Source organism: Grammomys surdaster, unplaced genomic scaffold (assembly GCF_004785775.1).
Source record: "Grammomys surdaster isolate TR1022 unplaced genomic scaffold, NIH_TR_1.0 146, whole genome shotgun sequence".
Taxonomy (NCBI): domain Eukaryota; kingdom Metazoa; phylum Chordata; class Mammalia; order Rodentia; family Muridae; genus Grammomys; species Grammomys surdaster.
In genome coordinates, this window is record NW_021604604.1 from 3,311,532 (window position 1) to 3,333,701 (window position 22,170).

General features: G+C 45.0%; 1 protein-coding gene and 1 long non-coding RNA gene across 2 annotated transcripts in view; both read right to left on the reverse strand.

Annotated features, from left to right (window-relative positions):
* Positions 1–1,930: 1,930 nt before the first annotated feature.
* LOC114619052 lies at positions 1,931–3,862 on the reverse strand. Its single transcript, XR_003711056.1, has 2 exons — positions 3,796–3,862; positions 1,931–2,764 (listed from the first exon to the last, which is right to left on the reverse strand). It is a non-coding gene; the product is annotated as an uncharacterized LOC114619052 (long non-coding RNA).
* Positions 3,863–6,814: 2,952 nt separating this feature from the next.
* The window catches only part of Msrb2 (methionine sulfoxide reductase B2), a 22,176-nt gene continuing 6,820 nt past the window's right edge, over positions 6,815–22,170 (reverse strand). Inside the window, exons 3-5 of the mRNA XM_028764930.1 lie at positions 16,706–16,782; positions 8,404–8,551; positions 6,815–7,502 (exon numbers count right to left, since the gene is read on the reverse strand). Of these exons, the coding sequence (XP_028620763.1) occupies positions 7,398–7,502; positions 8,404–8,551; positions 16,706–16,782 (330 nt within the window). The 3' untranslated portion in view covers positions 6,815–7,397. The remainder of the gene's footprint in view (positions 7,503–8,403; positions 8,552–16,705; positions 16,783–22,170) is intronic.

Below are 22,170 nucleotides of genomic sequence, written 5' to 3' on the forward strand. Positions count from 1 at the left end.
TTGGTTGCTTGTAGCTCTTTATCTAGGGGAAGGCCTTGTGAGATTTTCCTCGTCTCTGTGTCCACTGAAAAAGAGTATGATTGAACACTACTTACAAGTAGTCCCCTTAGTGTGGTTTCTCCACTAAAACTTGGGATAATTTGCTCTTAATGGCTTGAGGATTGCTTTTTTAAAGTTAATTTTGTTGTATAATTACATAAAGCATCCCCATGGTTAGAGACAAACCTCTGTGGTTTATTGCAGGAGGTTCCCTTCTTTGATGAGAGCATTTCTACTGCACACACTTACCCATCTCCCCAATCTCTTTCACGTAGCAGGTCTCGGGATTCATGCCACGACGATCCGCAGACCTAGGCTACTTTTCTTTTCATAATCAGACAATGTTCACTTACTTGTGACTGCACAGATGGCTTCCAGGCTTTTGAGTTTACAGGCAAGAATGCAGTAAATATCTTTTCAACTCTCTTTTGCATATTTTTGCCAATGTGTCTGTGATACCAGTTCCTAGAAGTGAAATCCCTCTACACTGAGGTTGCACCACATGGCCTTATGCCTGGCAATACATGCATGACTTCACTGCTGTCTTACTTTTACTTATTTGCAAGTTTCGTGGGTGAGAATTAATACCCCGACCGAGTTCTAACTTTCTATAATTTTCTTACTACAGAAACTACAAGAAAGTGACAAGGAAAGTTTCCTCTTATTAGGATTGGAGTCATGGGGAATGATGCATGATCAGGGGTATGGCTCACTTTTAATGCTCAAATTACAGCAGACACAGTCCAAGAAGGGCATATCTGTCCTTATGTCTCAAAGCTCATTGTGTGTGGTGTGTGTGTGGGGGAGGGTATCTCCAAAGAAGACCTCAAAGACAGCCCCTAGCTGCAAAGCTCATTGTATGTGTGTATGGGGGGTGTCTCCGAAAAAGACCTCAAAGACAGCCCCTAGCCACAGTCAACACAGAGGCAAGACCCACGTTTTCCTCCATGCCAAGCTCCCCATGGTTCAGGATCTCTAACACTGACACATGCCCATGGGTTCTCACTGCCACACTGAGACACTTCTGTGAGGACATCAATTCTGGGTATCCCAGCCACCATCTTTGCTAGTATGTACAACAAGGCTGTCCTATCACCTACCCTCTCCTTCCAAGATGTGTCAATCTCCCTGAAGTGTCTCAAGAAGAGCCCATTCTGTCTGCTTCCAGTTTCCAACATGTGTCTTATGGAGAGTTTCTTCTTTGGATGATTCAAGTCTCATCCAAGAGGCCAGCAGAAGAATGGAGGTCATCCCTTGTGCTGCTGAGCACTGGTCCCCATAGGAATCCTTGAAGCAGACAGATACAGAAACATGAGGACTCGTTTTAGAAGTTCTCGGCTGCACTAACAGCAAGCATAGCACTAGCCACAAGCGTTCTACATGGCTGTCCCTGTTGTTTAGTAATATTCAGACCTGCACATGTATGTTAGGTGTCTTCCTCAATTCCTCTGAGATACCTTATTTTTTTTGAGTCTTATTCAAATACCTATTCATCTAGACTGGCTGGCCAGCAAGGCCAGGTGAGCCTCTGACCCCCACCCACAGTGGTGGGATCCTATGTAAGCATCACCACAACTGTCTTTTGTCTGGGTGCTGGAAATTGGAAACAGGGTTTGTATTTTATGCGGCAAAAAATTTTACCCAGCCAAGATGTCTCTCCAGTCTCCTGAAAGATTCATTTTGATGGATTTTCTATCAAAGATTTATTCAGGAATTATATAGAAAATTAAATTCATGGAAAATGTTGTTAAACAAGAAGAGCAGAATGATTTTAATGAATTTTGGAAATACTACCTAGAAAATTCTAAGAAATACAAGTGTAGAAAATAGTCCTATAACATATAAATGTTACTCCCATGTTTAAAAAAGAACCCTCATGGTGAGTTAGAAGTATTGCTCAAAGACACATGCATAAACTTTATTTTTTACAGTCATTTCAACATTTGGCTATCTTATGTCATGAACCATCTACTGGTTTATTCTTAAGTAAAGTAAATTAAAACTACTTTTTCTTCTGTTTGTTTGTTTGTTTAGATGCACCCTGGGGAGCACATGCTTGGGAGTCAGGTGACAACCTTGGGTGTGAGTCCTAGCCTTCAGCCTTGCCTGGGTAGGGTCTGTTGCTTGCTACTGTTTGCCACTGAGGATTTTCCTGTCTCTGCCTCCCACCTCGAACCAGGAGCTCTGAGATTGCAACCGTGTGCTGCGGATCCAGACTCAATCTTTACATTGATGTAACAAAGGCTTTGCACATCCCTTCAGCCCAGAACCACTTGTTAAGTGCAAATTACTTGTGGAGATTCCTGGACGCTCACGATCCATGGCAGAGTCAGATCACGTGACCCCAGGTGCTCCATGATGGTGAGCTTAGTTTCCTTCTGGATCTTTCCAGCCCACTTTTCAGAACCTTCATTTATCTTAGCAACAAGAGACCTTTGGGTTGTTTTCCATTGCTAGGATTCCTTGAGGTTCCCTTACTCTAAAGACAGAGAAACCAGGCAGAGATGCTGCCTTCCTTTTATTCCTGTCCAGGAAGACAGTTTAATGTTTAACATGAGCTCCAGGACTGGCAAATGCCTTAGGTCCATGTGGAAATGGCCACCTTGGCTAAGTTCCTGCCAGGGACAATTTCTTCTCCTTCTCACTTTATCTTGGTAACTCTCTCGGGCCAACACCACCTCAGCCTCCCTGCTTTCAGTTCACTGCCCCGTGTCTGTCAGATGCCCTGCAGAGAAAGGAAAGAGATAGTCAGCTGCCGAGGATACCAACTGGAAGGATCTTGTTAGAGGAAGATGCCTGTCTGCCTCATCCGAGTCCTGACCCTGCTACAAGGTTCTAGCCCTGTTACCCAGTCTTTGACCTCCAAAGAGGCAGATGTTGAATCAAGTGAAGCAGGAGAGTAGCCTGAAGAACATCATCTCATTTTCTGAAGCTCTCAGAGCGTCTTGGATATAACTGTGGCCTCAAGAAGGCCATTCCACCCCTTCAAGTCCATTCTTCTGTGAAATCAGACCTACTTCCGAACTGATTTTGCAAATGTTACTTCTTGCTTTCCCCCACACAGGAACTACCTAACCCAATTTCTAACCATAAAACAGTGCGAGCAGAGGCTCAGGTGAGGACTCTGCAGCCCCGGGGGTGTGGCCGTCACTGTTTGGCTGAGCTCTCTAGGATTCAGTTTCCTTATCTTGGAAGTTCAGAATTTGAGCATGCTGATTCCTCCTTTTCTGCTGTCTGCATCTCACTGTGGTTTCTGAGTTTGTTCCTATAGCCCAAGTGTGATAGCATCGATAGACAAAGCACATCATGTGCTATCATTGGGGGCCTGAGAGATCCAGTGTTATGACTCATGTATGAAATGTGCCTGTATTAAGACAGATAACACAGGTACTAGCATCATCGGTGGGCTACTCTGTTGAGGAGCTTAAACCAAATGTGCTATAGGGAGGTAGGGAGATAAAGCCTACTTGGAGGAAGGACGACACTGGGGCTGTGCTTTTGAAGAATCTATTCCAGCTAACTCCACTTTCTGTTAGTCTTGTTTTCTCCAAGCTATGAGGTGCGCATCTCTGCCCACCATGCCCTTGTTCCATGATCTGCCTCAACACAGCCTCAGAAACCATGAAACTGCCTACCATGGACAGTGACCTTTAAAACTATGGCCCCGAGCAAACCTTTCCACTTTTTAAATTGCTAGTCTCAGGTATGTGTCATAGCTCTTCAGCTGCCGTGGTCTCTGGCCAAGTGGCTTCTTACCGAGCCAGCCCTGAGCAATGAGGCTTTGGTTATGTTCAGAAGCACATTCTCTGGAGAAGGCATCAAGTTGTATCCTGAAGCTAACGATGCACGAATGAGCGGCTGACGGCTGCCTTGCCATACTTAAGGCACCCGCCGCCGCCGATGTGTCTGAGAGTTGGGGAGAGCGAGCAGGATGCTCTGGGCAGAGCAGCACCCGTGACTGTGAAGTCAATCACGCAGTCCTGTTTATATTGCAAAATGTAGAAAATGGATTATTTTAATTGCTAATTGTTCTCGAGACCCCTACCAAGATATTTTTAAAAACGTGGCCTAAATGTTCTCCTTGACAGGCACAGTGAAGGAATTACAGTCCATTCAGCCGCTGACACGCTGCTGATTGAAGTACAAAGAGGAGTGATCAGGGTTGTTGGGTTTTTTCTTGTGGCTTTTAACATTTACAAAGAAAATGATTTCAAGGGGTATACCATAGAAAGATACACGTCTGTAAACAGTTACCAATCAGCCAAATACTCCCATTACTGGAAATACCTCCTCTCCTCTCGTACCAGCCCATAATCAGCATCGAAATGCAACATGAATTATTCTTTTGTTCCTGACTTGGAGGGAAGAGGATGGAGGGCTAGACTGAAGGGCATCCAGCACTCTGAGACACCAGGACCATGTCTGGGATAGCTTCACAGACTCAGACCGATCACTACACAGCCCCAGGAGGAGGCGGGACACTCTCGAAGATGGGGAGAGCGAGGGCCAGGAAGCGAGGAGGCTGCCAGGACCAAACACCTTGGCCAGGCCACATCCCTCCTGCTCCTTAGAACAGGGCTGGAGAACCCAGAGTGAGATCCTGTCTCAAACAAAAAAAGAAAAAAGAAACAAAAGGAAAGATACCCCGGTTTCTTCCTCCTTCACTCTCCACCTCAGCAAACATCACACACACATACACTCACACACTCACACATCCGTACACTCATACACATTCATACATACACACACTCACATATACATTCACACATACACACATACACACATATTCATATTCATATTCATATATACATACACAGAGAAAGAGAGGCAGCCACACAGAGAGAGACAGAGACAGAGAACACCCAGAGGTTATAAAAGCTTGAAACAACATATTTCTACATTTTCCCCAGCATGGAGTCAGTTGGTGACAGCAACCGTGAGACAGTGTTACTGAGGGCTGAATCCAGGGCTTCACACATGCTTTGCTTGGCATCATCTCTAGCGCTCAGTTATAACCCAACACTTTCTACAGGAACTTTAATACTTTCTGCAAAAATTATGCATTCCAACCACGCCCAGTGAGCTCTGTGGAGCATGTGGTAATTTAAATTTCCTATTACGTCATGCTTCAAAAATAAGGTGCTTCCCACAGAATCATGTTCTGAAGCCTAGGTCCCTAACTGGTGACATCTACTTTGGAGGTGAGTGCCATGCTGAGGTGTGGCACTGAGGTGACTCAGAGACACACTGAGAATGTGTGCCTGAGTCTGTATTTGCTGTGGCTCCTTCTTTTATTGCTCTAGCCACATCCTGTGTGGGAAGGCCAATGGCCCCTACCACACATTTCTGCTGCCAGCATGGACTGAATCCTCAGAAACCATGAGCCAAAATACTTCTCTCCTGCTCCTAATTCATTTATGTCAGATATTTTGTCATAAGAAAAAACCTAAACACACCTCTATTCTTATACTAAATTACATAAATCTTTGTTATTAAAACCATTATGTGGTCTTATTGTTTTTTTCTGAGACCAAAGTCTTTGATATTATTATTACACTATGTTTCCCTAATTCATAGTGTCTAAGGCCTACATCAAAGCTGAGTTAGGCCACAGTCACCTATGAAGCCATTGGGATCTTTTTAAAGATAGGCTTACTTAAGATTGATTGAGTGGATGGTGGCTTGCGACATGCCCAGGACCTTCAGGAAGAAGCCCCTAGGGAGCCACTGTGCAGCCTGCAGACTGAGGCTCCACCATCCTTACCATGAGAGCGTGTCTTAGGCCTTGTATTGAGCTCACTCTTCAAGCTTAGGTGGACTAAACAACACAACCTGTAGGAAGTGAAGGAACGCCACACTGCAAAATGAAAGTCCTACATAACCACTTCTGAGATTAGCTGTCGAGGACTTTCTAGGTGACAGTGCTTTTGTAGAACAACACAAGACAAAACCATCTGACGCAGCACTGGGGCCATAGGAGCATGTGGTGACAGAGAGAAGCTTGCTGTCCTGTGTAGGATGGGTGATGAGAAGTGTCAGTCTGTCCTTACCTATTCAGATCTTAACCTGAAGAGATGTCTGTGTGAGTAAAGGCACTTGCCATACTCTGACAACTTGAGTTTGATTCTCAGAACCTATGAAAATATGGAAAAGGAGAACTAACTACAAAGAATCACATGGTGCATAAAGGGAAAAGACCCACGAGAAAGAACAGCCAGGAAGCATCGTCAACAGACAAGCAGGTTCAGCCCAGGTACTCCTGGCCCTCTCCGCTCCTCCAGGGACTGAACAACTGAATCTTCCAAGATGGTAGTTATTTGGCTTTGAGGTTAGTCTTTCACAACACGTATATATAATTAAGTTTCTTGGCAATGGTAACAGAAAGTGATGGAATTAGTTTTCTGGGCTAGCATCCTTTTAAGTTAGCATTTTTTAAAATGTATATGAATACACTATAGCTGTCTTCAGACACACCAGAAGAGGGCATCAGATCCCATTACAGATGGTTGTGAGCCATAATTTGAATTAGGCTAGATAGTATGTGAAATGACACAAAATGTATAACAGATCTGCAAGAAGAAAATGGGGTGACTAAGTTTCCAACAACACAAAGAGATTTATGTAAATACTTTTTGCTAACAATCCAGGATTCCCAATTCATAAAACATCTGTATGGTTACTGTACGGTGTGTCCAATTGCTGGATTTTTTTCTTGTCATTTTGATTTAGAGTCATGTTGCTAAAAGAGCAAATTAACAGACTGAGACAAAAAGTAAACATTGATCTCAATATTTCATTTGAATATTTGAAGTTTATACTGCCGTAACAAAGAACAGAGGGAGAACATTATTCGTAGTCGCTAAAATTGACTCAATTCACGTGGACCCCACTTGTGAGTTTAAGGTTGAGTCAGTGAAGCTTTGGATAAGAAACTACAAGTCTCATCCACCACGGTGTGTGTTCCCCATGGTCGGCCACTCCCGTCCTCCTCTTCTTCACTGGGGTCTCTCACCGGGTCCATCCTATCTCTTCTGTTCTCTTCCCCCTGAGCCCTCAACTGAGATGCTAACTCAGGTTCCCTTCAGGAGTTTTGGGAACCCTCATCAGCCCGTGAGCCTGTGGAAGTTCTTCCTGGGTCCCACCCTGTGGTCTCACCCAAAGCCTTGGCAGCCAGTTGAAAGCCCATGGCCCAAGTGGAAGTCAGGTTGAGTTGTTTTCAGGTGACTAGGAAGCTGTGATTCCCCTGTGGCCAGTAACAACCTTCACCTAAACTTTCAGCAAACAAAGCAATGCATCCATCTGAGATACAGAACCAAGGCTTCACGAGGAGCGGCAAAGCACAGGCCTTCTGCAGACAGTCAGGGCTTGCTTGGTTTGAACTTCAGGGCCACACTGTTGATGCAAAACCTTTGGCCAGTGGGCTCAGGTCCATCAGGAAACACATGGCCAAGGTGGGCTTCACACTGCGGGGGAGAGACAACACCTTTGTCACTCTCCGGGAAGACAGCCCCACATGGCCTGCCACGTCCCAGAGCCTGGCAGCTGGGAAGCTGGCCTTTTGCATTAGACTTTGGTTCAAAATGGACAAACGGATATACACAAAGAGCTGTGGTAGTGAGCAGTCCTACTTCCCCAGGGAGCATGTGGGCAAGTGATTAAACTGAGGCCTTGACTTGTTCATCTGACAAACGGGGACATTAATAAGGAGCCATCATGAAGACAAATGAACACAAGGGGGGTAAGGATTAATACAGTCTGAGTGAGTGCTCAATAACCACTTTTCTTTCCTGCAGACAAAACTCAGCCCTTTCCATTTGCTAGCCTCTGCCAATTTCTAAAGCCCATGCATCAGGAAACAGTATAAAAACCAGTTTCCTTGGGCTGGCAAGATGGTCTAAACAGATAAAAAGCAGTTGAGTGAGTTAATCCCCAGTAGCCACAATGGTAGACAGAGAAAACTGACTCCTGAGACCTCCTCACCTCATATGTACAGTGGTGCTTGTGCATGCATGCACGCTCACACATGTGACACACATAATAATAATAATCATAAATATAACAATAATAATAATAAAATACAAAGCCAAGTTTTGTCTGGATCCTAGCCTCCCTCCCCAGGCTCCCAGAAGGAGTAAGATGCTGATGTCTCTGTCTGTTGATGGCATGATGTCAAGCAGGAACAGGGTGGAGAGATGCCACCTTCATCTTTAGTGCCAGGTGGGATGGGAGAGAGGGATCACTACAAGTGTGGATTCGAGTCCAGTGCATTTTGTTGACATAGTACCAGGGAAGAACAAGACAGGCACCAAGGAAAGGACAGTTCCTTCCCTTTCAGAGAAAACAAAGAAAAGCAAAACACATCACCTGCTTGCAGACCACCTCCATGCGAGGACATCCTAAGGAAGTGTCCAGGCATCTCAGGATCCCTGTGTGACTTTCATCTGAGCCTTTTGTGCCATGAGCCTCAGAAAATGAAGGCCAGCCAGTGCCAGAACAGTACTTCTTCTCAGAACTGTGGGAGTCAGTGCAGACAGACCCACAGCGTTAGAAGACAGTGCGGACCCAAGGCCATTACACATGGGTGTTAGCGTAATAGCAGTTTCTTAGGTCCCATTCCCTTGTTCTGAGCAAGACCCAACTCCCACTCCTTCTGCCACTCCTTCTGCCAGGTCTCAAGCTGGGCTTCATGAAGAGTCAGTTCCAGGGAATTATTCCTGCTGTCCCTTTGCTGTTCAAGATATTGTCTGGCCATAGTGAAATGAAGTATTGTTCTTTGAATGCTAATGGCTCTATATCTGACCTAAAAGAACCAGAAAGACTAAGGCTATGTGAAATCATTTGCATATGAGGATCCACAGATCAAGTGTACATACTCCAAAGGCAGAAAAGGAAGAGACTGAAAAGGAAGGACAGTGTTTGGGGGTAGGGTCTACATGATGGGGCACATCAGCACAAGACCCGATGAAGCAGAAGTCTGTAGCAAGGGAAATTTCTATTATCAGAACACAGGCTGTCTGCCCTGGAGAATGAGAGCCTCACATACCACTCTACATGCTACTTAGGGGTGTGAAGGTAGAAAACCACTCGGACTCCTGAGGACGTGGCTTCCTCACTGGGGTCAACAGCACCTGCCTTGTGGGGATACTTTGAGGCGTCAAGAAGACTCCTCCATGGAGCCAGGTGGGAAGCTGAGGTGAGGCAGGTTCTCATGAGCATTCATCATGATTACTGTCATTAGTCAATTAGCCTGGCACTCGGATTCATCGCTAGATGGAGCCTGATGCTTGAGTTGGTCTCCTGGGACGAACAGTGCTAATTGCTGGAGTGGGCTAAGGGGCTGAGGAGAGGAGGCAAGAGGACTGCTGGAGACCTGCTCCCAGAACACCTCACCCTCAGGAGCGGGTTCCAGCTCAGTGGCAGAGCCTGGCACATGCAAGGTCCTGAGTTTGATTCTTAGCATCATCCCAAAAGAAAGACTTAATAATCTTAGAACTCACACAGGAAAGGGTCTGTAAGCAACATTGGGAAAACAGAGAAAATTTCAGACAGCATAGAGATGATCCCCTCTACCTAAGAAAGAAACATTTTGAAGTTGAATCTTGCCTTAAACTAAGCAGACAAGAAATGAGTGAATTCCTAGCTCAGCTGAACACAGAGGTCATCAGGGACAGGGACAGATGATACGGTCTCAAACATTTTGGTCTCAGGACTCTTCTGTCTCCTAAACTATTAACTTTATAACCTGAATACTTTAGTATGGGTCATAAATACTAATATTCATTAAGTTTAGAAACATGACTTGGAATTTTAGAGTACGTAAGTATTATAGTACTTTTTTTTTTTGAGACAGCTTCATTGTGTAGCCCAAGATGGCCTTGAGTTCAGAATCTTCCTGCCTCAGCTTTTCAAGTGCTGGGATTATAAGCTCATATCACCATGTAATAAATTCTTGCTGGGTAGTGGTTATAAACCTTTAATCCCAAAACTCAGAAGGCAGAGAGAGGCAGATCTCTATGAGTTCAGGCTACACTGGCCTACAAAGTAAGTTCCAGGATAGCCAAGGCTATACAGAGAAACCCTGTCTCAAAAAGCAATAAATAAAAAAAGCAACAAAAAGTAATAAATTCTTTATGTGTTAACAGACATTTTGTGACTGTTATGTTTTCTTAATTGAACCAAGTTTCATGAGAAGGATTTCATTATTTCACAATTTTCCAAATATTTTTATTGTCCGTTTCTAAAGCATTAAAGCAAACCCTGATCTATGTCTCTCCATTCACTCTGCCTCCAGACTGTTCTAACTAAACTGTAGAATGAAGAAGGGGTTGGAGTGGGATGAAGAGCAATGGTAGAGGATCTATCTACTTAGCAAGCAGAAGGTCTGGGCTTCAAGCTTCAGCACCTCCTTGTTCCCCTAGAGATATCCTGGGCTTCTATTTGAGAAATCTCTGTAGTGACAGCTTAACTTCCAAAAGACCTTGTGGAAGCTACACTCCATTACGGCCGTGTCCTTACAGTGCTTTTTGATCCTCTGATGCCATCAGCTCAGGGAGGATGGGGCAACAGAGGGATCCTCACCTCACAGGGTTGTTAAGCAGAATCCCTTGGTGTTTTGGTATGTGTATGTTTAGAATAGTGCCTGATCATGGAAGATGCTGTCAGTCTTTTTAAATTTTGTTAGTAATTTTGCCAATAAGAGGTGGGTGTGGAATTTGAGCAGCCCTGAGTCCAGCTGGAAGCATCTGCACATTTGGGTTAGCTTCACCTGAGATTACTGTTGCAGCTTAGTGTTGGGAGCAGCCTTGCTTATACACTGAAGGCCTAAAGTCAGCCATAGGCCTAAGTCAGACATACATGCCTGCTAACACAAAGTCTTGGTCTCTGTGGGAAAACACTGACCCTAGAACAGATAGCTGTAGATCTTGTAGGCAGGCAGCCTCGGTGGAAAACTACCAGCCTGGATGGGAACAGGTAGTCATAGACCTTGTGGATAGGTAGCCTTGGTGGAAAGTGCCAGCTTAGATAAGAACAAGTGAATCAAAGACAGTCATAAGTGACCTGTTCCCTGCTTCTTCACCCAGCCAAAACCCTGTTCTGGAAGATATTTGTACTCCCCCTGAGAATACCTACGGTCCAGTGTCATCCCCTTCCCCACATCCTGCCTCTATGTGTATATAACCCCTGTGTGAAAAAAATTAAAAACACGGTTTAGTCAGCCTATAGACAAGCTGTCGTTCTTTGTGCCCCCGTCCTTCATTTCTCTCTTCCAGGTCTTCTGATCCCAGTTAAATGCCCCATGGGACTGGGGCAGCTTAGCACTGGGATGCCTGTCTGGTGTGCATAGCGGGTGGGGCGGGAGGCAATTCACCTGACTACTTCAGTTTTCTAAGCACCTCGCATCCTTTTCCCACCCCCCAGCATTATATACACTACTAACCATTAAAAGAATTTTGATAGAGAATTATGAACGCAATAAAGCTTTTTTTTCAAACCGACAAATGAATCTAAGGCTAATAAAAAGTCATTAAGGGCTTTATGGGAAACAATAAACCTTTACTGATGGAATTGGCAGAAACTTGGAGATTTTACCGAGTAATATAAAGCCCAAGATACATCATCTAAGACCGACAGTGTATATATGAAAGCAAACTAGGTACATGTTTAATTGATTAGCAGGTTACATGGCTCACTCCTCTCATACTGAGGCCACTCTGGATCATACACTCCAAGCTTTGTTCTGTATTTTTCTTCATTTGTTTTTTGGCCTTGTTCTCCCATGTTTATTTCCCCCCTCATTTCTGGATATCCCACAGCCCCAGAAACAACAGCAGAAGCAGTGGGTAGTCAATGATAACTCTAAATGGAACTGGGAAGCACTCACATTCATTTCTGAACAAGGATACACGAGGTTTTAAATAATATTACCTTGTTACTTGGGACATGCAGGACACCAGAACACAATACAGAAAAAAACAAACTAGCATCAGGCTCCCAAATGCTACTATTTTAAGAAGACTTATGATCATAAAGTACATAATCTTGAAATAGTTTTCTTTAGGTAAGGTCTCACTGTGTAACCCAGTCTGGCAACTTAAATTCTAGATCCTCCTGCCTCTGCTTCCTGGTCACTGGGATTGCAGATACGCCCCACCATCCTGGCATGGACACAATTTAATAAACCCTTCCAGAAACAGCTTGAGGGAGCAAAGAAGAAAGGTAGAGAAGGCAGGGGGCAGACCAGTGTCACCAGAGTCTCGGGTTAACAAGATGATCCTGGAGCTGGGTCTGTAGGGGAGCAAGCTGGAAAGTGTTGCTGGTTTGGTAACCCTCACTCAAGTTCTCAGACTAGAGGGAAGCACCCCAGGAAGAGACGCCACTCACTGCAACAAAGCAGAACCATGAGAGGGATGAGGGAGCTCTGTCAGACATGGCTGGGGACCAGATTCTGGAAAGGGAGCCTGTGGAGGAAGCTGGACAGATGTACCTTCTAGAGCCTGAGAGTGTCTGCCTAGGGTCCTACTGCTGGGATTTGGAATGATAGCACCAGACGGTGAAGACACTAGAGTAAGACGCAACTTACTGAGACCTGGATAGTAAAGTGTGGCCTAGTGTAAGGCTAGTTGCAATGGGATCCTGGGTAAACCATCCAACCTTGCCGGGCCTCTGTACCTCCCAAGAAATGAGACCACTACGGAGAGCCACTGAGAGGTCTGCCGAAGTGAGGGCGCACACAGCAAACCATCTCGCAGGCAGTGCCTTAGTACTGACGCACTTCCTGTTCCTGTGACCCTGGAGCTACTTGCTAACACTTACTACATGGGTCACTCCTAGGGTCTGAACACAGTTTCAGTTCAAGTTGAAAGTTCATTGTCACATGGCAGTGCTGACCGATGACTGGGTCCTAAGAGGGAACACTGAAGTTCTTTCTCACAGGACTTGGTTTCCTAACAAGAGAGCTGGTTGGTAAAACAAGCTCTTTGGTTGGTAAAACACAAGACTATCCTTCTGTTTTGTTTATTTCCACCGTGTTTGTTCACCCTTTGGCCTTCTCGCTGTTTTGAAATAGCACCAAGCCCTCACTAGAACCCAAGAGGCTGTGGCACCATCTCCTCAGACTTCCCAGCCTCCTGAGGCCTGGCCCAAAATAAATTTCTCAGTAAAAACTGGATGAGATGTTCTGTCTCAGCAATAGGAAGAATTGATATAAGGATGATGGGCAACTTTCTTACAGACCCTAAACACATACAGACACCCAGACAGCCTTCACCACACCCTATAAATGCATGTTCTTTAAGAAGAGTGTGTTTTAGAATGGAAATGATTATTATGATTTGTTTGATTTGGTGTTAAATGCCCCCTAAAGCCCGTGTGTTAAAAGCCTTGGTCCTACTGGCAAGAGAGAAACTATTAAAAGATGGAGTCTAGCATACAGTCTTTAAGTCAGTGGACCTGAAGGAGACTGTGGGAGTCTGGCTCTTTCCTCTTCCTCTCCTTTGCTCCTGGCCATGCAGTTGGGGCTTTGCTTTACTGCCATAAAAAATGAGACCTCCAAGGCAGTGAGCCAAGATAACCTTCTTATTCATAAATTAACTAGTTCCTGTATTTATTATAGTAACAGGAAGCTATATGGCTATATTCATAGTATAGTAATGAGAAGGTAGATAGATGTATTTTTGTTTTCTTCATCAGCAAAAATTCAAAAGTTCTTAAAAAAAGAGAAAAAAGAAAGAAAGAAAAGGAAGGAAAGAAGGAAGGAAAAGAAAGAAGGAAAGAAAGAAAGAAAGAAAGAAAGAGAAAGAAAGAAGAAAAGAAAGAAAGAAAAAAAGAAAGAAAGAAAGAAAGAAAGAAAGAAAGAAAGAAAGAAAGAAAGAAAGAAGGAAGGAAAAGAAAGGGGAAACTTTACATTTAAAACTAAAAGGGCAGAAAAGCAATAATAAAGACTCCTGAACTAACTGCCAGTTCAGTGAACCAGCCACTTGATAAACAGGCTTTCAGAATATTGATTGGGTTGCCTATGGATCTGGGCTATTTCTCTGTGAATCAGGTTTGATCACATAACTTTCTTAATTTGAACTAGCATTGTGTTAATGCAGAAGCCACTGGCCACACGTGGCCCCTTAAGCTTAAATTTTCCAAAACTGTAATCATAACAAGTCCAGCTTCTCAGCCACAATGACTGTACTCTGGATGCCCAACAGCTGCCTGTAACCTGGAGCTTCTATGGAGATCTGCTATAGAGGAAGAGTGTGTCCTTCGCCACAGCAAGCCCCGTGCTGCCCAGACCCCTCCACTGCCCCATCTGCTCCCCTAATTTGTGATGCTACGACTAAGCCTGTATGGTGAGGGGAGAGGAGCCCCTGGACAGTGGGAAGACCTCTTCTGGAAATGTACAGAAACCAGGACACCAATCCCGAGTCAATGGAACCTTAGAGATTAGACATTAGGAGTGTGTTACAAGAACAACTTCTCATCTTCCATATGGAGAAACAGGACACCTGCCCAGCAGCCAAATAATAAGAATGTAGTACCATTACAATATCTTCCAGTTGAAAGCAAGCTCATCAACCTAACGTCCTGACAAAAATGGTGCTGAAGAAGTAGCTAACTGCTCTGAAACCTGAGTCTCACACTTTACTGCCGCGATTCTGTGAACGGCACGTTTCGTTCTTTCTGCCATTTTCTGCCACACAGAACTCCCAAAATTCTTAAAATCTTCGAAAGAACAGTATCTTTGTGTAGTACAATACCTCAACTGATGGATGGCAGCCCTCTATTTCAATGCAGGATGGGTCCTCGTAACCAAAGTGTGATTAGAATGTTGGGACTTTCAGCCCCACCCCCCCAACATTCAGGGAAGGGAGCCGGAAGCTCATGATCATGATTTTGGAATGAAGCCTCTGTCAGACCTAAAAGGAGGCAGGGTCTGGGAGTTTCTGGGTAACTGAACTCCTGGAGCTTCTAGAGAATTTTCCCAGAGACAGCATGGAACCTTGTATCCTTCCCTTGAACCTGTTCTATTTTTCTCTTTAACTCTGTCTTTCAATAACAGTGATACCTTCCAGTAAACTGGCAAACGTGAGAGCTTCGCTGAGCTCCGTGTATTGCTCAAAGGAAAACAGGGAGCACAAGGGAATGTAGGAAGCCCAATTTAAGAGCTGGTTGGTCAGAAGCACAGGTCACAACCAGGAGAATACGCTTGGCATCAGAAGTAGAGTATAGGACGTGGGGACTGAGCTGTCTACCTGTGGGATCTGCCTCTGTCACCAAGTAGACAAGATCAGTACTGAACTTAAATGGAGGATGCCCCCAGCCTGCATCTGCTGAGAGAACTGACTGCTTGCTGGTGAACAAAAGGCCTCACAGCTCTTGATTTCAGAGGTGCAGAGATGGCTCAGTGGTTAAGAGCACACCACGCTCGTGTAGAGGGCATGGGTCTGGTTGACAGCACCCACGTGTCAGACAGCTCCCAATAGCCTGTAACTTCAACTGCAGGGGCAGCTCCGGTTTCCTGTGCTCCTGTACACACACAGGCTCACACACAGGCTCACAAATGCACACAAACTCTTGAGATTACAGAAGTCTATATTGACTGCTGTGATGTGGCAGGGGAAGTCATGTGTTCTTCCAACATTACTGTAGAAGCAATGACTTCATTTGCTAACTTCGCTCTGGTCTTCCTTGGCACTCCTGGCCTGGTGGCTGGCAGTGGGCTCTTCCACATAGCTTCTCACCATCTCGGATGTGCCTGGGCCATAGCCTGGCCTCCTGAGCACGAAGGGAAATCGATCCTACACACGCCTGTCCTTTCAGGAAGGTCTGGCTTCCTAACGCAGCCCACATCAGCAGCCAGCTGGCCAAAAAGCCAGGCTGCTGAAAGCCCAAAGGACAGAGGAGGCTCTGCCTAATGGAAGATTCGCAGAGCTGGCTTGATTTATATTTTATTCTAAACCAATTTAAGGTTGATGCAAAAGAAAGGAAAACATCTTTGAAGTTCTGAAAAACAAGACTTCAAAGATGTTTTCCTTTCTTCTTCCTAGAATCTACTTTTTAAAGACTATTTCCTGCATATCTAAACAAAAAAAGCCTTTGTTGAAAGATTTTAGATGCTGATTGACTTAAAAGAGGCTTTGAAATCAAGGGACAATTAAATTTACTTTTAGCTACATAGAAGAGGGCACGGTATTCGCTTCTGTCAAGCACTGTGGGGGCATCAAGCCTCATAAAAGTCTGCTTTGCTAAATTAAATTATAAACCCATTTTCCCTGGGAGAGGTATAGTTTTAATCATATGGCCAAGCAAATACTATTAGGGTTTTGATTTCTTTAAATACTTTTTCCTCTAAAAAATTCTAATGGCTTTATCATGAAGTCCCCATCAGAATTTGTTTGCTCTCTCTTAGAGATACATAAAGCAAAACCATAAGCTGAGAAGCCTTGTCAGCTGCATTCAATGTCAGGGAAAAAGCAAGACAGATAAATCTCCTCCATGAACAGCTCTCCTTCCAACAGTAATAACAAAGGACAAAAGCAATTTATGGTCCCCTGGGGCCTGGGGGGATCTTGGTGGTAGCAGACAGTGGGTCCATGGGTTCAATCTTCAGCACTGAGAGTAAGAAAACTTCAGAAGTATTTATTTATCTAAGATCTCTTTTTATTCTTCGTCTTACCTGAAGAGTGGGCTATCACAGCACACACAATGGTACATCCCTGTCTCCTTGTTGTTCAAATACATTCCACTGAAAGGCTGAAAGTAAACAAGGAAGAAACATCAGCACACTGGGGCTGAGGGGGTTGATAGAGCAAGTATCAACTGTGAGGCTGAGGGCGTGGCTGGCTCTGTGCTAAAGTGCCTAGCATGCGTGAGGCCTTAGGTTCAATCCCCACCATAACAAAGAAAAAACCAACCGAAAACAAACAATGAGGCCCCAATCAAGGAATTAGACTAATTTGACAAAGTGCAAGTATCAACTGGGAAAAACCGCAGTCAGCTAAAAAAGCAGCCTGCAAGCTTCTTTATAGCCTGGCCTTTATCATGCCAAATATTCAAATTGTGACATTAATAATGCTTTGTATTTATGTACCACCTTTCATCCAAGAACATCAAAGTCCATGAGAAAGCAGGGGTACCAGTCCCATCCTCTGCCGCCCTGAAGACTTCACTCTCTCATTTCAAAAGAGCTAAAACAACAAGAGTCTAAACACTTGTCTAAGACACTTTGAGCTCGCTAATTAAAGAGGGGAGGTAAGGGGCTGGGAGTGTGGTTCAGTGGTAGAGTACTTCCCTTGCATGCATAGACCCTGAGATTGATCCCTGATAGGGATGGGGGGGAGAGGGTGCGGGAGAGAAAGGGAAGGGGAGAGAAAACACAAACACATCAAAAGCATCGTTCAATGACTGTGCCTTTAACACATCATGCCATGTGAACACCGAGGAGAGTCAATCAGCAAGCGTTGAATGATGACCCAGGACCCCAGTGCTAGGTCACCATATAGATGAAAGCACTACACACACAGGAGCTTAAAAACTATAGGTTTTCAACTGCTGAGAGGGGGAGGAGGAGAAGTACAGTAGTAAATGAGTGCAGGCCTATCTGACGCCCTCTTCTGGCCTCCTCAGGCACCTGCATACATGGTGCACATAAATTCATGAAGGCGCACATGTGCACGCACACAGACACGATACACACACACACACACACACACACACACACACATAATCTTTCAAAACTTTTAAAAAATCTTTTATCTCCCCAGTCAACAAAATTAAAAATAAGCTAACTCTAAAAGGCAGGTTATGGTGGCAAGCATTATCCAACCACACAGGTCACAAGACTCAAAGCAATAGAAGGCTGGCTGAGCCGCCAGGGAGTAAAGCTTTTCCATCTCTCCAGGTTTACCAACTAAAACAATCTTTTCATAGTAATAACTGCATTAAAAAAAAAAGCTTCCTGGGGGAACATGTTTAAATTTACTTGCTAAGTCTACCAGATGGGCACACTTGGATGCTTTCTGTCTTCAAAAGCCCTAAACTTAAAGTCTGGCTTAGTGACACAAGGCTGTAATCATAGCACAGATAAGACTAAGGCAGGAGGATCATGAGTTCAAAACCAGCTTGAACTATATATCCAGACTCTGTCAAAAAGCAAGCAAAGTAAGCAAGCAAGCAAACAAGGAAGCAAATAAATGAATAAATAAATAAATAGCACATTTAGCCACAAATATCTGAATGTGTCTAGTGAGCCGTTCTTTCACAGTGACTCCAGACATGAACACTGTGGCATCCCTGTCCACAGAAACCAGGCAGCCTACAGAATGCCAAATATAACTTCATTATTATAAGAGTCGGGGAGTTGCTATAACAGGAAGGAAAATACATAATTCAATGAATGGGACTATTACTTAGCCTGTGTCCTGCCATGATGGTTACCTGCGACCACCTGCCTGACATCTAAGGTCTCCTCATCCACTCTCTGATGCAGCCAAGCCCTTTTACACATTAGGAACAGACTCAGCTTCTACTTGTCACCTGTTTGTTCTGGTATTTACTGATGATCTAGTACTTAGTCAGTGCTGGGCTGGGTGCTAATGTTGCAGAAGGGAAAAACTGACTCAAAAGTTAGTTACCTTCCCCAAATTAAAACCATAGTTGTTGTTCTGCCCTGGTGACAGGAAACTGAGAAGACAGTCATACTTCCTGATGACAGACATGAGAGATGAACACAGGACACTCCCTTGGAAGCGGCGGCCATGAAGGCTTTGTGCGTAGACAGTGTCTGAGGAGGGAAGTGTCATTATTCTTCAAACCTTTCGTTACTAATGTGTAGAGATGATAGATGCTGATTATAGAAAAATGCCAATCACTACTGAGCTGAGCTCAGAAGAATGGGTAAGAAGCAAGCAGATGGAGAAGCAATGTGTTTCAGACAGGGAGGACATTCCAGTAAGAACGACGACACCAGGAAGTCAGGAGTGGCCAGCTCATGCTCTCCAGTGAGCGGACTGGGATAGAGTGTCTGTCTGGTCTGCTGAACGTGGGGCTGGAGGAGGACACTGCAAACTCGTCCACTGACTGTGCTCATGATCAGAGTGGTTGTGCTCACTCCCAGCACCAGGGGAAAGAGAGAAAGAGGGAAGAGAAGAGGAGGAATGGAAAACAAAACCATACACAATAAAAAGCAAAACAAACTGGAAGGGCAAAGAGATACCATTGGCAAGAAAGAAGGGGAGGTCGTGGGGAAGTCAATCGTTAATTCAGGCCTAGGTAATGCTACTGCTCCAGCTGGAAAGTGAAAAAGAAAAGAGGAAGGAGGTAGAGAGGAGGGATTGAGGAAGGAGGGAGGGAGGGAGGAAGGGAGGGAGGGAGGGAGGGAGGGAAAAGGGAAGGAGGGAAGAGGGAGGGAAGAAGGAAGGGAAGAAGAAAGGAAGGGAGGAAGGAGGGAAGAGAGAGGGAGGAAGGAAAGAAGGACAGAAGAAAGAAAAGAATGAAGGAAGAGACGGAGGGAGGGAGGGAGGGAGGGAGGGAGGAAGGAAGGAAGGAAAGAAGGAAGGAAGGAAGGAAGGAAGGAAGGAAGGAAGAGACTGGAGGGATTGAAAGATGATTCAGAAGGCACAATTGAAATGGCTGCCTGCCTGCACAGGGGAGAAGGGAGCAGGGTCAGAGGCAGAATGAACTTCAAGATCACCCTGAGATTTCAGGTCTGACTGGACCAACAGCAGTCCCTCTTCTTTGATCCTGTTTGTTCTCACATGCTGGAGGCAGAGGACATGCTTGGAAGAGGATGGCAACAGATATTCTCACACAAGACTATTTCAAGAGGAAGGATCGGGGCAGACGGAAACCCACAGAGGGAGGTGAGGAGCCACTGCACTGGTAGCCATGAGGGCACCGTGGGAAAGGGAAGAAAAGATCCGCAGAACTTGGTGAAGCTGTGGCTGCCAGGAGGGCACATGTGGGCTGTCTCATTCAGAGGAGGCTGGGTCATGACTGATGTCACTGTCCTGATTTCTGGGCTCTTGGTGTCTTCCTCAATGAGAAGCCACAGGACAAGAAAGCTGGCCCTCCTCCTGGAACTCAAGTCAGGGAGACCAGATTCAGAGAGTCCCTTCTGTTGACACCTGACTCTTGGCTATTACTCAGCCAGGGTGACAATGCTTTCACTGGCCGCAAGCACAGCCAACATACCTCCACTGCCTGATTTAGAACAACAGCATAAAACCCACATGTAACTGAATTTTAATTAGGAGTCACCAATCAGGAGGCTTCGGAAGTGTGTCTCCCCTTAGACTACTGAAGCGGACTGACGCTTACAGCTCTGCACAGTTCTAAAACATGGAAGTAGAGTAACTGAAAGGGATTTACAACATCAGTTAAAATAATGGATGATGCTCATTTTGTAAAAGGGCCAAGCGCAAAGGATACGCACCACCATCTGCTTCGGAAGCCCTCAGATTTATTTCTCTAAACATCTGGTACACCGTCTCCCAGCTCCCTGTGCACGCCAAGCCTGGCCTGGCTGGTTACCTGAGAATTAGGCTTGTCTTAGAACATTCTGAGAATACATATGTCCAACTGCTCAGAGCTTCCCACATGGTCCCCGTGTGCTGTCGACAACATTGAGAAAGGTCTCATTCCCCAGCCCGCTCCACCCCCCACCCCTCACTGTAAGTTGGACAGAACCGTAACTTCAAAAACTTTCACAAGAATCTGTAGGGACCTGACAGCTTGTCTGGTGGTTGAGGCATCAGAGAAACTAAGCCTATGACCATGGTGCACTTTGCATGTGTACCAACAGGCAAATACGTTGGTCACACAACACTGAACAAAGAACCATCCACTGGGGCCTGTCCACAGGATCTAGTTCAAAAGAGAAAGCATCTCACAGGGACAGCCCAATAGTAAAGCTGCAGTGGCTGTTTATGCCTGGGATCCAGCACAGTGCTGTCACCAAGGGAGCGAGCAGAAGCTCAGACTGTCCAGTGCAGCTGTGTGTTTCCACTTCTGGCGTGCAAGATCTAGCAACACTTCTATTTTGAATGCCTACCATAGTCTGGCACTACAGGAAGTCCCAGCAAACAGAACTCGGGCGGGGGGGCATTGCTGTGGGGAAAAAACACAGGAAGACACAGCCTAGGCTAGGGTTGACAGAAGGTCTCCTGGGGAAAATGATTTGGTTTGAGTAAAATATGGTTTGGGGGACTGGAAACAGCACAATTGTTAAGAGTATTTGCTTGCTCTTCCAGAAGACTCAAGTTTGGTTCCCAGAACCCACATTGGTAGTAGTTTACAATAGTCTGTAATTCTAACTCCAGGGGATTCCATGCCTTTTCAGGACTCTGGGGACACACATACATGTGACATACCACACATATGTGTATATATACATTATATTCACATTATACATACATACATACATACATACATACATACATACATACATACTAGTAAATCTTAAAAGTTAAAAGAATGGTCTGAATTAATTTTAGGGCAAATGGCTGATGGAAAGGAACTCAAGATACAGGGGCCTAAAGAAAGGAAAACAGAGCCATTGCTTGTGAGAGGACAGTGTTGCCATCATGCAGGGAGCCAGAGAAAACACACCTGCATCTGAAGATGGAGTGAAGATAGGGACCACTGCTGGGAGGACCGGGTTAATATTTAAATACTGTGAATTTTTTTTTAAGAGCAATGGCAAGCTGCTGAATGATTTTGATCTGGGAAGAAGCCTAGTCCACTGTGTTCTCCTAAGACTCCTTTGGGGAGACCTGAGAAATGGATAGAGGTGGGTTGAAAGTGTTGGCTTCGTCAGCAGGAATAGGATGGATAGTGGATAGGATAGATAGTGGATAGGATGGATAGTGGATAGGATGGATAGTGGATAGGAGGGATAGTGGATAGGAGGGATAGTGGATAGGATGGATAGTGGATAGGATGGATAGTGGATAGGATGGATAGTGGATAGGATAGATAGTGGATAGGAGGGATAGTGGATAGGAGGGATAGTGGATAGGAGTGATAGTGGATAGGAGGGATAGTGGATAGGAGTGATAGTGGATAGGATGGATAGTGGACAGGAGGGATAGTGGATAGGAGGGATAGTGGATAGGAGGGATAGTGGACAGGAGGGATAGTGGA